At 39.5% G+C, this 12,252-nt stretch overlaps 1 protein-coding gene across 5 annotated transcripts in view; it reads left to right on the top strand.

Moving 5' to 3' along the window:
- The window catches only part of ZNF827 (zinc finger protein 827), a 192,825-nt gene that overhangs the window by 31,403 nt on the left and 149,170 nt on the right, over positions 1 to 12,252 (top strand). For all 5 annotated transcript variants that reach the window (XM_053582211.1, XM_053582206.1, XM_053582210.1 and 2 more), the window contains exon 2: positions 4,350 to 5,393. In XM_053582211.1, the coding sequence (XP_053438186.1) occupies positions 4,350 to 5,393 (1,044 nt within the window). The remainder of the gene's footprint in view (positions 1 to 4,349; positions 5,394 to 12,252) is intronic.

The following is a 12,252-nucleotide window of genomic DNA, read 5'->3' as shown; positions in this document are numbered from 1 at the left end:
AACCTGGCAGTCGGAGACAGAGGTTGTTGTAAAATTAGCAGTGGAAAGAGCTTCCTCCTTTTATGGAGGTTAAAAATAATGTATTTACAGGGAAGTTATTTACATTGGCCATTTAGAGGCTTCCCCAGGAAGCCTTAGTTAAGAAAGCTGTGAAAGCATTTCCAGGACCCTGGCCTGTGCTTCCTGAATCCACACTGGTTGACAGACTGGAAAATGGTGGTGTCCTGCTGCTGGGGACTTCTCACACTGTGAGAGAGACAAAAGTCAATACTTATGTGTCCCAAAGTTGGTGGTGTCCAGCAAATTCACCCTCCGGACTGTAGGAATGTTTTGTTTTCAGCTTCCCCATGAGAGAATCTTTTCTTATATAGTGTGAAAGGAAATTCAGGCTGGTTTGAAAGGTGCTGGGTGCCCTGCAGACCCTATAAAAGGAGAGCTTACTGTAACTGTACTATTGCATCCTTCAAGAACACCTCCTTAATGAAATTGAATGTGAAAATAGCAGCAGATGCCAGCAAGCAAAAAAAAAAAAAGAACATTTAAAAAAATTCTTTGTGGGAGAAAAATCTTTGCTGTTTTGTAAACTACATTTTTCTTTATGCTTCATGAGTTTTCCCTATCCTCTACAAAACTCTACTTATCTTACTCTTAAGTTCTCCGAAAGCTTCCCCCACCATTTATGTGAGCTTAGGTTCAGAAGCAGCATCTTTGGAAAAGCAATTAATAAAGCCTTATGAATTTAAAAGATATTCTTCATGTATCCAAGGTTTTTTGTTGTTCAGTGGCACGTGTACTTTGGTGACCGTGTCTGCAAAGAACAGAGGACTGGATGGTTGAGAAATAGCCAGTATTAGGGGATTTAAGCAGTTCTCTTTAAGAAATATTTTGTTTACTCATTTGATTGTTTTGGGTTTGTGTATTGGCAAGGTTGAGAAAGTTGCTTCAAATGTAGATATTAGCTATTGTGTCATTTGAGAATGTTTGGGTCTCTTTATCAGTGCTGGACAGGATTAGAGCCTGAATTGATAACTTCTTTAGTTTCTTGCACACTTACCTGCTTCCCTGTGTTTGGAGGGGGACTATTCTTGTTCAGGGACGGTGTGGAGGGGTTAGGAAATTATGCTTTACCTTTGGGACTTTGAATCGATGTTTGACCCACTGCAACAAAGGAACAAAGAGGCAGAAGGGAATGGAGAGATTAGTGTATAGGAATAATGGGTACTCACCTCTTCATGATTTATCTCAAGATAAAGAGTAAATACTGTCCTTATCTAAGAGAATCCCTTGTTGGTTTCTGATTAAAAAAGACGGCATGACGGATGATGGGGTAGAAGGGTAGCTGCCCGGAGCTCACTAGAAGCTCACTAGAAGCTGCCATTCGGAGGGCCTCTGGTAGATCGTGGGCCTTTTGGTTCTTGGTTTCCAGCATTAGCACAAGGTGTGACTTTGATTCAAAGATTGTATATGTGATTGTAACTTTGTGTGGGTCTCAAAACTCAGACTTTATGTATATTGGTAGGTGAACCTTACTGCATCAGTTTGCAACCAGTCTTGACCAGTACCTCTTATTAGAGGTACTCTAATAAGTTTATGACAAACACATAACCTGAAAGTATTTAATTTTGAATCATGTATTTTCAGCAAAGTTAACTAATGACAGATTAGCTCATTTAATATGTCAATAAACATCAAAGAAGAGATTCTTTGAGGAGATATTCGAGTCATTCTTACAATAGTGGCTTTTAAATCTTTTGCCTACTGTTTATAGGATAGTTCTTATGTAATTTAATCTGAAATCAAGAAAGGTGGTTTGTCAAAGAAACGTAAAATTAGTCCTATTGTTGAAATTGATGTTGACTGCTTGGTGTTTGGTAAAAAGCATCTTTATGAGAAGTCACTGGGGGAAATGAGTTCAAGGTCGCCACCAATTTCAGGAAAGATGAAAAATGTTGAAATCAAGTGGGAAGAAGGAAATGTGGCAAATCACAAAGAACCAAACTGTTTTTAACAGAAAAAAAAATTCAATTTTATCTGCTTTTTTCTGAGCAAATTCCATTTGATATTTTACATTTTCTTGATAACTTAATAAAGAATCTCAGGAAGGAGTTGCAGAATTTTAGCTTAGTGAAAGAGAATTTGTCATTTGTGACATTTCTTCTCTAAATAGCACGAGAAGATCAATGTATTAGCTTGTAGTTCATGCGTTACTAGTTCTAGCTATTTCTATTTCAAAAAGAAACAGCATGTTATATGGCAAAATTTGGTACCATGAGGAATCTCACTCAATCCCTAAATATTTATTGGACTCTGCTAGGGACCAGGCATTGTACTAGGCACAGTATGCGATATGCTGGTAACAACCATAGGCCCTGCCCCCCAAAAGCACCATTTTAGATGGCAAGCCAATAAAGACAGATAATTTAGAGTGATATAAAGTCAATGTAAATAAAACATGAGATTGTTGGCTTTGCGATCAAAATAGGCACTGAACTGGCCACTTTTTACCCCCAGTAGTCACCTGAGCTGAGCTACCATCATCCTTCTCCTGGATTCCACCCTCCTAGTGGGTCTCCCTGTACCCACCTTTGTCCCTGCAGTCTGTTTCCTACACAGCAGCCAGAGGAGTCCTTTGACAACATAAGTCACTCCCTGCCTCAAGTCTTCCAGTGGTTCCTAGTTTGGCCAAATGCAAAAAGTCCCTTGAACAGTTCACTGCGTCCTGTGGCTCTGCGGTCTTGCTCCTGCATGCGCGTGTGCGCGCGCGTACACACACACACACACACACACTCACTCATGGTATTCTCGGACCTCCTCTCCCACTGTTACAACCCTCACTCATTCACTTCATTCTCCCCTGTCTTCCGTGCTGTTCCATGGACATGCCAGATACACTCTCCATGGTAGGGCCTTCCAGTGACTCTCCCTAAGATAGCGGCACAGATAGTTCCTCACTTCTTCTAAGTCTTTGCTCAAATATCACCTCAGTGCAGCCTCCCTGTCCACCTGTTGGAAGTTGCAGCTCATCTGTGCCCCATTTTCCCCTATGCTCCTTGTCCTGCTCTGTATGGTTTTCCAGAGGACTTATCACCCAACTATATGATTTATTCATTTATTAATTTTGTTTGACATCTTTCTACCTCCACTGGAATGTAAGCTTCAAGGAGGCAGGATCTTAGTTTTGTTCAGTGTTGTCCATCTAGAACAATCTAGACAATCTTAGTGCCTGGCATGCAGCAGTTACTTAGTATTTATTTGTTAAATGAGTGAAAAATTCATTCTGATTTGAAGTTCTAGGAAGAATTGTAAGGAGGAAACCATTGAGCTGGGTGTTGAAGGATGAATTAGACTTGGATATTCAGCTTTTCTGGGGAAAGATAAAAGGAATATCCTGAGCAAAGGCAGAAAAGTGGTAAGGGGCCCACCTGACTGTTGCGTAGGGGGCAGTAGGAATAGGAGTAGTAGACTGATGAATTAATGGAGAGAAAATAACTAAAGGGGACTCTTAGTGGAGCGAGGGAACAAATTCTTAACCCCTGCCAGTGCTAAGAGGGTAAGCATGTTGTTGATTGGAATCAAGAACCCTCAAACAAGTGGTATGCATAACATGGCAGATACTTGCACCGTATGAACTCAGTAATGGGAATGGTATTTGCTTAACAAGATCTGTTTTTGTATAGTACTTGACTATTTTCAAAACATGACCACATGCTTTTTGAGATGTAAGCTTCATAACAAGTGGTGAAGTGAGTTAGGCAGGTCTTAAATTTACATTTTCTGATAAGCTTTTTAAAAAATGAATTGTATCTTATGTTGGAGAACGTGGATTCTCAAACCAGCCAAGTAACTTGCCTGCAGTCATGAAGTTGGAAAGCAGAGAAGCAGCTTCTCACTGTGTCTGATGGTCAGTGTTTTCCCACTATGTGAAGCTGCTTCTCTAATGCTGACAAAATACAAAATGTATCATGCTGGGTTTTCACACAGGTACAAGCCTCTTTGCATTTCCCCTATTCACTGAAAACAGCAGTTTGTTCATCCAGTTACTTCTTTACCAAATCTATTTTTCTCTTTCCTTTTCCATTTCAACTTATCTGGGATAATTATTGGAAAGATTAATATATGTAGCAAGTGGGTGTGTCTTAATCTTCACCTGTTTAGCATTTTTACCGTTTCCAGGCTTGTGCCCAGACTGTCTGCTCCAGCACCTGACATTCTGTTAAGGCTGTTGCTGACTTTCGTTTGGTTCTTGGGTGGAAGGGAAGAGAAAGCATGTCATCGACTGCATTTCAATGTCTTACGACTTACCTGTTGCTCACTTTGGGAGTAAACCTGATCTTCTTAATTCCTCCCAGATGTTAGTAGGCAGGAAGAGGCGGAGGGAGAGCTCAGTGAAGGAGAACACTGGTATGGAAACTCTTCAGAGACTCCGTCAGAAGCATCCTATGGAGAAGTGCAGGAGAACTATAAGTTGTCTCTGGAGGACCGGATCCAGGAGCAGTCCACATCCCCCGACACCTCCTTGGGAAGTGCAACTCCCAGCAGTCACACGCTGGAGCTGGTGGCACTTGACGGTGAGGTCCTCCGAGACTCCCTGCAGTGTCAAGATCACCTTTCCCCCGGAGTGTCTTCTTTGTGCGAAGATGATCCCCCAGGTTCTGCTAAGCCCCTGAGCAGCAACTTAAGGCGGCTGCTAGAGGCTGGTTCCCTCAAACTCGATGCCACGGCCACGGCCAATGGCAGAGTGGAGTCCCCTGTAAACGTTGGCTCGAACCTCTCCTTTTCCCCTCCTTCCCACCACGCCCAGCAGCTCAGCGTTCTGGCCAGGAAGTTAGCTGAGAAGCAGGAACAGAATGACCAATACACTCCAAGTAACCGTTTTATATGGAATCAAGGTAAGTGGTTGCCAAACTCAACCACCACCTGCGGCTTGTCTCCAGATTCAGCCATCTTAAAACTGAAAGCTGCAGCCAATGCTGTTCTGCAGGACAAATCTCTCACCAGGACTGAGGAGACCGTGCGCTTTGAGTCCTTTTCCTCCCCGTTTAGCTCCCAGTCTGCTAGTTCTACGTTGGCAGCTTTGTCAAAGAAAGTCAGTGAGAGAAGCCTGACTCCTGGGCAGGAGCACCCGCCTCCAGCCAGCTCCTTCCTCTCCCTGGCTTCTATGACCTCCTCCGCTGCCCTGCTGAAGGAGGTAGCTGCAAGGGCCGCTGGGAGTCTTCTAGCGGAGAAGTCGTCACTGTTGCCCGAGGACCCTCTACCGCCACCCCCTTCAGAGAAGAAGCCAGAAAAAGTAACTCCGCCCCCTCCGCCGCCTCCGCCTCCGCCGCCGCCGCAATCCTTGGAGTTATTGTTACTTCCGGTTCCCAAGGGAAGAGTGTCCAAGCCCTCCAGTTCAGGTATGGAGTCTTTTCTTTCAATCGTCATGTTAAGTCTTTTTGAGTATGTGATGTCTTATTCGTTGCTTTTTTTCAGTTGGGTTTCCAATCTGATCAGAGGCAGGAGTAAAAAAGCGAGAGCACAACAAAATGCTTTAAGTAAGCAGTGTAGTAGTCTTTCATGTCTGTGTTACACAAAGACTTCACAAATAGCTTCATTTTTGAAAGGTGGTGAATAATCTTAGAGACTATGTATAGTGCTCCCTCACTTTCATACAAATGATTTTTTTTCTTACTAAGTTCAGCTAGGTCTATACAAGATATATTTAATGGGGAAAGATCAAAGCATCTTTGTCATGGAGTGCATGGCATCACTGAACATAGGGGGGGAAAGCCCACTGCTTCTGAAATAGTGGACAAGGGATAGCCCACACTCCTGCTGCCTCCATTACAAATGGACTTTATCAGTAACTACTCTGCCTTAATTAATCACTGTATACACTTCTGTGTTAGCATTTTCATTATTTTTTTGTAGGATTTAAACCTTTTTCACTTATTCTATAATTTCTTGGCATATATTGTATTATAAGAACTCTAAATGAACATTGGCAATCAAACTTAATAAAAGCCTTTCTGGCAAATGCTTTATTTTATTCAAATCCAATCAGATTCAGAAGAACTCTGCCTGTGGAAAATTTGAATCACAAGTTTTTCTAGTGAAGACAGTCTTTCCGATGGAGAAGTTGCTGTTATATAGAGCCTTGGCATTCACAATTATTCATCTGAGGGAGAAATTTAGTCACTGGAGTTCTCACAATGGGAACATCGTTTATTCTACTGGTTTGCTTGAAAATTGTGTGCTTGATAGGTACATACTCCTAGGAAGCATGTATGGGGTTTCAGATGTCTCTCAAGGATATCCTGCCGGACTGGAACAGGAAATAGGCTGTGTGCGTCCTCATCAGTATAAACACTGCCTTTGTGTATGTCTAGCTAACTTCAGATTATTTGCAGCAACATTGATGAAGAGGGCTTGGAATGGCAATAATTGACTGAACTACCACAGCTAACATCCATTTGATGCATTTATGATAGATTTCTATTTAAATTGCTGAGTGTGCTATATACACTAATTATAATTACTTTAAAATTGTATAAACAGCAGAATAAAATGAGGAAAATGGGTATCTGGGACTTTTATGATTTTTAGTGATCCAAATTGTTCACTCCAGAGTTTCTGAAGGGTTAGTAAAATCTGAAATGTTTATCAATTCTGAGTTTCATTTCTCCTTACTTCTCACCTGCCATCTGGTGAAATAAAGAGAGAAATGGCTAAAATTAGGAAGCAAGGAGAAGAGCCCAGGGGGCTGGGTGATATTACAATGGAATAAATCACACACACACACACACAAAACAATGGAATAAATCACTCCTGACTCAGAATTTCATTGAAGGTTGCAGCCGAAAGAGAGGTATGGCTAAATGTAAAGTGTAATTTTATAAATATTCTCTCTATCTGTTTATTGGATAAATATATGTGTGGTATTTACAGTATAAATTCATGTGGACATTAGTTACTCGAAAAGCTTATACAAAATTAATAGTGCACTTTGGTTGACTGAAGACTTGAAAAGCAATGATGATAAAACTGTTTCCTGAAGGCCAAACTGTAGCAGCTTTGTCATTTTAAAGTGATGTTAGGCATAACTAGCAATCGTTGTGAAATACAATTTTTTTCACTCAACAACTAGATGCATGTAAAGAAGAGAAAGGGATCATAAGCCTCCCGTGAATGGTAGACTTTTTGTTTGTTTTCTTGTATGAAATATACCCGAGGGAAAAGCTGTGTTCCTTTTTTTGGTTTAAAAGTACTTAATCCATGCCAACATCTCAATGGGCTTCTCAGCTGAATTTAATATGGGAGATGTGTAAGAAATCATTGTTATCTTTACTTTTTACCAAATTTTTTGTCTTGCTGAAACACTTAATATTTTAATCAATGAATGTTCAACATGTTCAAACTGAAAGAGAAAGGAGCTTCTCAGATTTGGGTTCTATAACCCCCTGCTGATTGGCTTGTACCAAATGTCCACGCCCTGTTTTCCACATGCCTCTATTATTTGGTGAAGCAGCTCCATCAACGGAGTAATTGTATTTAAAAAAAAATCATTTTGTAAAACTCATGCATAAGGGAACATCACTGCCAAGAAAAACATAAAAACCTTTGAAACTGTTATTTGAAAAATATTCCACATGTCCATGTAGACATATCCTAAACCAAGTTGTGTTTATTATTGCATGAATTGGAAATAGAAGAGGGATGCTTGCCTTCTTTTCAGTTATAGTGAATTTCATCACTTCCCACCAGCCTAGCTAGATTATAGATTAATAAGAAATTCATAGAGTATCTAATTTTGATTTGTCATTGTATCGTGGAGAGATGATTTGGTGTTACTTAAGCTAACTGGTTTTGGCATCTGAGGAGTGAAAGGGAAGGTCTTCTAAGATACATGTCCCCTCTTTCTTCTCCTTCCTCTCCCCTCCCCTTCAACTTCCACATACAAAGCTATTGGTTTTAGGAGCTGGATTCAGGTGTAACTTGGTTTTACCTAAAAAGTGTCATGGGACAGTGGTGAGAGCTATCACCCACATTTCTAAACATTTCTCATTATTATTTTTTCCTTTCACCTTAGAAAGAAATGTTAGTTAAATTTAAAGTAGATAGGTGGCCTGACTTTTTGAAGCAGGGAAAGAGTGTCTGTTGCCTAATGACTTAAATAAACACATAATAACCAAAAAGAAAAAGCCACAACAATAAACTATACACCATTCTGATTTCGAACAGGCCTTATATTTTTTAAAAAGCTGTTTCTCAAAATGTTGCAAAAACATATAAAGTTGATTCTAAAGTTACAAAAAGATAGATATGTGCTAGAAAAGCTGATCGTGCCTTGAGTAATTTAGACACCAGTATTTCTTTGACATTCTGTAGGTCAAGGGAAGTCCAAACCATGAAAAAAAAATCATCTTTTAGGTTTGCCCTTATTCTTCTTTTTTGAACAGGATTCAGTTGTTGCCAGGTCATGGTGTATTTAATTCCTTAAAGAGTCCACCACTCGATAGCCTTTGCTTCCCACAAGAGAGATGTGACACTTGAGGAGAGGTTTCTCTGAAATGACCCTGTGCCCTCAGCACATGCTACACTGCTCTTTTGAAAGGGGACACGATAGAGGGAAGATTATGTCCATTTGCTATAAAGATAAATGTCACACATTGAGTCAATTCTCTTTGAAGCTACTGTTCGGTTGTAGCTCAGAATAAAATAGATGATTTTTATTTTAAAGATAAAGTTTCTTATAGAAGGCCACCAAGATTCCCAGGATGCCAGGTTCCCGGTTAAAAGAAATAACAGAGAAAGTTTCAGAGAGAGGGTCTCTAAAATGTCTTATTTTGCTGAATAAAATTTAAATATGCCTACAAGCAAAGTGGTGTCAGATAGCTAAGAATATTTTCTGGGCCATTACATAGGGGTTTTCTGGATGCTGTTTTCCCTCATATTTATGTGATGTTATTAAAATTATTGCAAAGGCATAGAAACTCCAGAGAGGAAGATCACTTCTCCTGATATTCCCCTACAAGGTCCATACTTTGTAGTTATTATAATAACCCTTAATAAGCTTTAATCTGAGAATGATTACATACCTGAACTTGTTTAGAAAATTTACTTTTTAACCAAGTAAAAGATTCAGAACTGTCACTGGTCTCAATGATATTTTCCCAGTGATTTCAACTTCGTCTGGCTGTAGATATCAGACTTCTCTCTTAGTTTTATTGAATACTTTCTCATTAAAATAAGCATTGATAATGTCAGCATTAGAAGTAACAGATAAATGCAGAAGTAACAGATAAATGCTAACATAGGTTATTTTGTTGCTCTGAAACAGCATCTGAGAGATATGCCCAGGAAATTCCATTGAAAGGTACTGAATCCATGTATTTTGTTAGGAAGGACGATGGGTTGGGTTGGTCATCATCCTACCCAGACGTGCACCATAGAGTTAGTAGGTCTGAAGCACAGATGGTGGTGATGCCCAAGGTTGCCTGGCATCTTGAACTCCTTCTCTGTGTATGCACAGAGGTCTGCAGGCAGAAACTACCCACTCACAAATTATCTTGAGTTTCTGCAAATTATCACATAAGCACTAATAAAAGAAAGTTTGATGATAAAGCCTACAAAACAATTACAATTTGTTTTTAAAAATACCTGCTTTCTGTTAAGCTGTTAGGCTACTAAACCCTCCAGGATTTAAAAAAAAAAAAAAAGTCTAAATTTTAGGCCAATGATGTTTTGTTGTTGTTGCTTTGTAAATCTGTGTATAGAGAACACAATAGTACCAAACTGAAAATGAAGAAATTGGCTCTAATTCCAATCCTGCCACAAAACAGGAACCTTACAGCATTCCTCCTCAGTTCACTTTCCTCATCTGCAAACTGAACTGGTTTGGAATGATCTTCAAGATGCCTTCTGGTTTTAAAATTCCTTGCCTTTACTAACTCCTTATTTTTTAACTCTGTTTGTCTGATAACTCAAAAACAGACCCCTTTTTTCTATTTTTTGAATTAAATAAGTTGCCTCTTAAAATTCACTGTCAAACCTCCCACAAAGACACTCTCTGCTTTGGGCAGATCTTGTGTAAAGATCTGTATAAAGTCCATACATCATTGTATTTTATTAATGATGTAGCCACAGAGTGTACATTTTTAATATAAGCTGCCCTGAGTTCCTTTTTGGAAATAGCTGAGGTATAAGTACATGAACATCTATCTATTTATCTATCCATGCATTTAGGACGTGTATCGGGGCACTATGTGGAGGCATACAATCTTGGGTTAGTCTACTTCCACTGAAACTTAATGGCAGCTTCCTCCATCTTTTTCTTCCATTTCCATCCCATGTTTCATTTTCTTCCCTCTCTTGCCCTAGCCCTTTCCACGTATTCTCATTATAGTCCAATATACTTATTGAATCATGTTGTGCCTGGCACTGTTTGGGGGCTAGAGACACAAAGGTAAGGACTTCTAGGCCCTGTCCCAGGAAATTCCCCCCTCCACTCTATCCTTCCCACTTCTGTCTCTTCCAGATCTCATTTTTCATTGCTTTTTTTTTTTGCAGTTTTTGGCTGTGGCCAGGTTTGAACCGGCTACCTCTGGTGTATGGGGCCAGCACTTAACTCCTTGAGTCACAGGCACTGCCCTCATTTTTCACTGCTGAGCTGAATTTGGCCATTAGAGTTTTGTCTAGGCTGAGCCAGACCCTACCTGGGCCATGCAATAGACTCATTCTTTTATATCCTTTTGGCTGCAGTGACAAACTACCATGTTGGGCCAGGCTCTGAGCTATGTGTTTATTATGTGGTGTCAGTTGTTTAAATTCACAACTGGTCTGATGGCAAGTTTTCTGTTTTGGAGGGTGTGTCTAAAGATTGTTTATTGTCACTGCTCTTACTACAACCACTACTGTTACCAGTAGCTTCCCTTTACTATGTGACAGGCGCTTTACACACGTTCATTACCTCATTTATTCCAATAATAGTATTGCCTATAAAGAGAATATGGTTGTTCCAGAGGACCAAATTAGCAGCTATCTATCCCTCTGGGTTTGTTAGCATTTGGTGGAATTTAGTTTTGTTTGCAGTGGTATTAACTAGCTAGGGATATATTTAGGGAAAGTTGTTTATTAGATAGTTGTAAACTAGGTAAAATTATGAATATTTCAACCCTATTGCCTCAAGAATATGTTTATTCTGAGAAAGTGGTCATATTTCCTTAGGTTCTAAATTTGAGTGAAATTTACAGCTTTCAGTTCCCTGAAAGTAGTTTGGCATAGGATATAGAATACATTCTTAGTCCCTCCTTTCTCTAACGTAGTGAGCAACATTATATACATGCAGAGTATCCTACTAAAATATGAAATTTCTTTCTTGAGGGAGATAACTGGTCAAATGTAGAAATTAATCATTATATTGTGGTTACTTTTGTCATTTGTCTTCTTACTTTCTTGCTGTAGTCAGTTACGAAGTTCAAAAGTTACAATAGTATAGCTGTTTGACCACATTTCTTGCAGTTAGTTTCTGTCCACTCTGAATAGTGTAATTTTTCCTAGTCAGTCCAGTCTTGTAATTTGTACATGATTCACGTGTATTTTGGTATTAATTAAAAGTAAGAAAGCCTGGGCTCCAAAATGACAAGAAGTTTTATAAAATTCTAATATGCAGGGTTTAATGGAGTGTATTCTGTAATACATATGAAATACAGAATCAGTGATTCGGGTGGAGGCTAGGAAAGAATAAGAAACACATTGGTCACATTAGGCAAGACAAGATACTAGGGGAAACTGGCAAGGTTCATTTTATCAGTTAATGCTTTTCTATTGCTTTCCTATGCTGTGTTACGAAATCTTAGGTCAGTTGAGAACATCTCAATTTTCTCTCCTTTTCAGACAGTTCTGTAAAATTAGGCTGTTTACAGATTTGATAATGGGACATGCTTATTGGAGATGGGGGTCAATGACAGCCTGTTTGAGTATGTCTTTCTTACTACTTTGATGTTCTTATAACCCAAAACAGACATCCTTATCATTTTTTTCTCCTGTAGCATATGCAACAGTTTCAATCTACAGGGCTGATTCAGTCCTTTTCTCCCAAGTCTGTTGTTCAACATGTAGTCTTTCTGATCAAAATATCAGGATGCAGGGAATGACTAGGAAAGATAGAAAATGAGAAGCAAAATTGGGGGTAGGACTCCAGGTCAGCAGAAACAATCAGCAAACACAGACAGCAGAAAGCAAAAGAGAGTTAAAGAAAAATGCTTGCTTCTAGGT

This window comes from Nycticebus coucang, chromosome 1 (genome assembly GCF_027406575.1).
Source record: "Nycticebus coucang isolate mNycCou1 chromosome 1, mNycCou1.pri, whole genome shotgun sequence".
NCBI lineage: Eukaryota > Metazoa > Chordata > Mammalia > Primates > Lorisidae > Nycticebus > Nycticebus coucang.
This window is presented reverse-complemented; position numbering and strand designations above follow the sequence as displayed.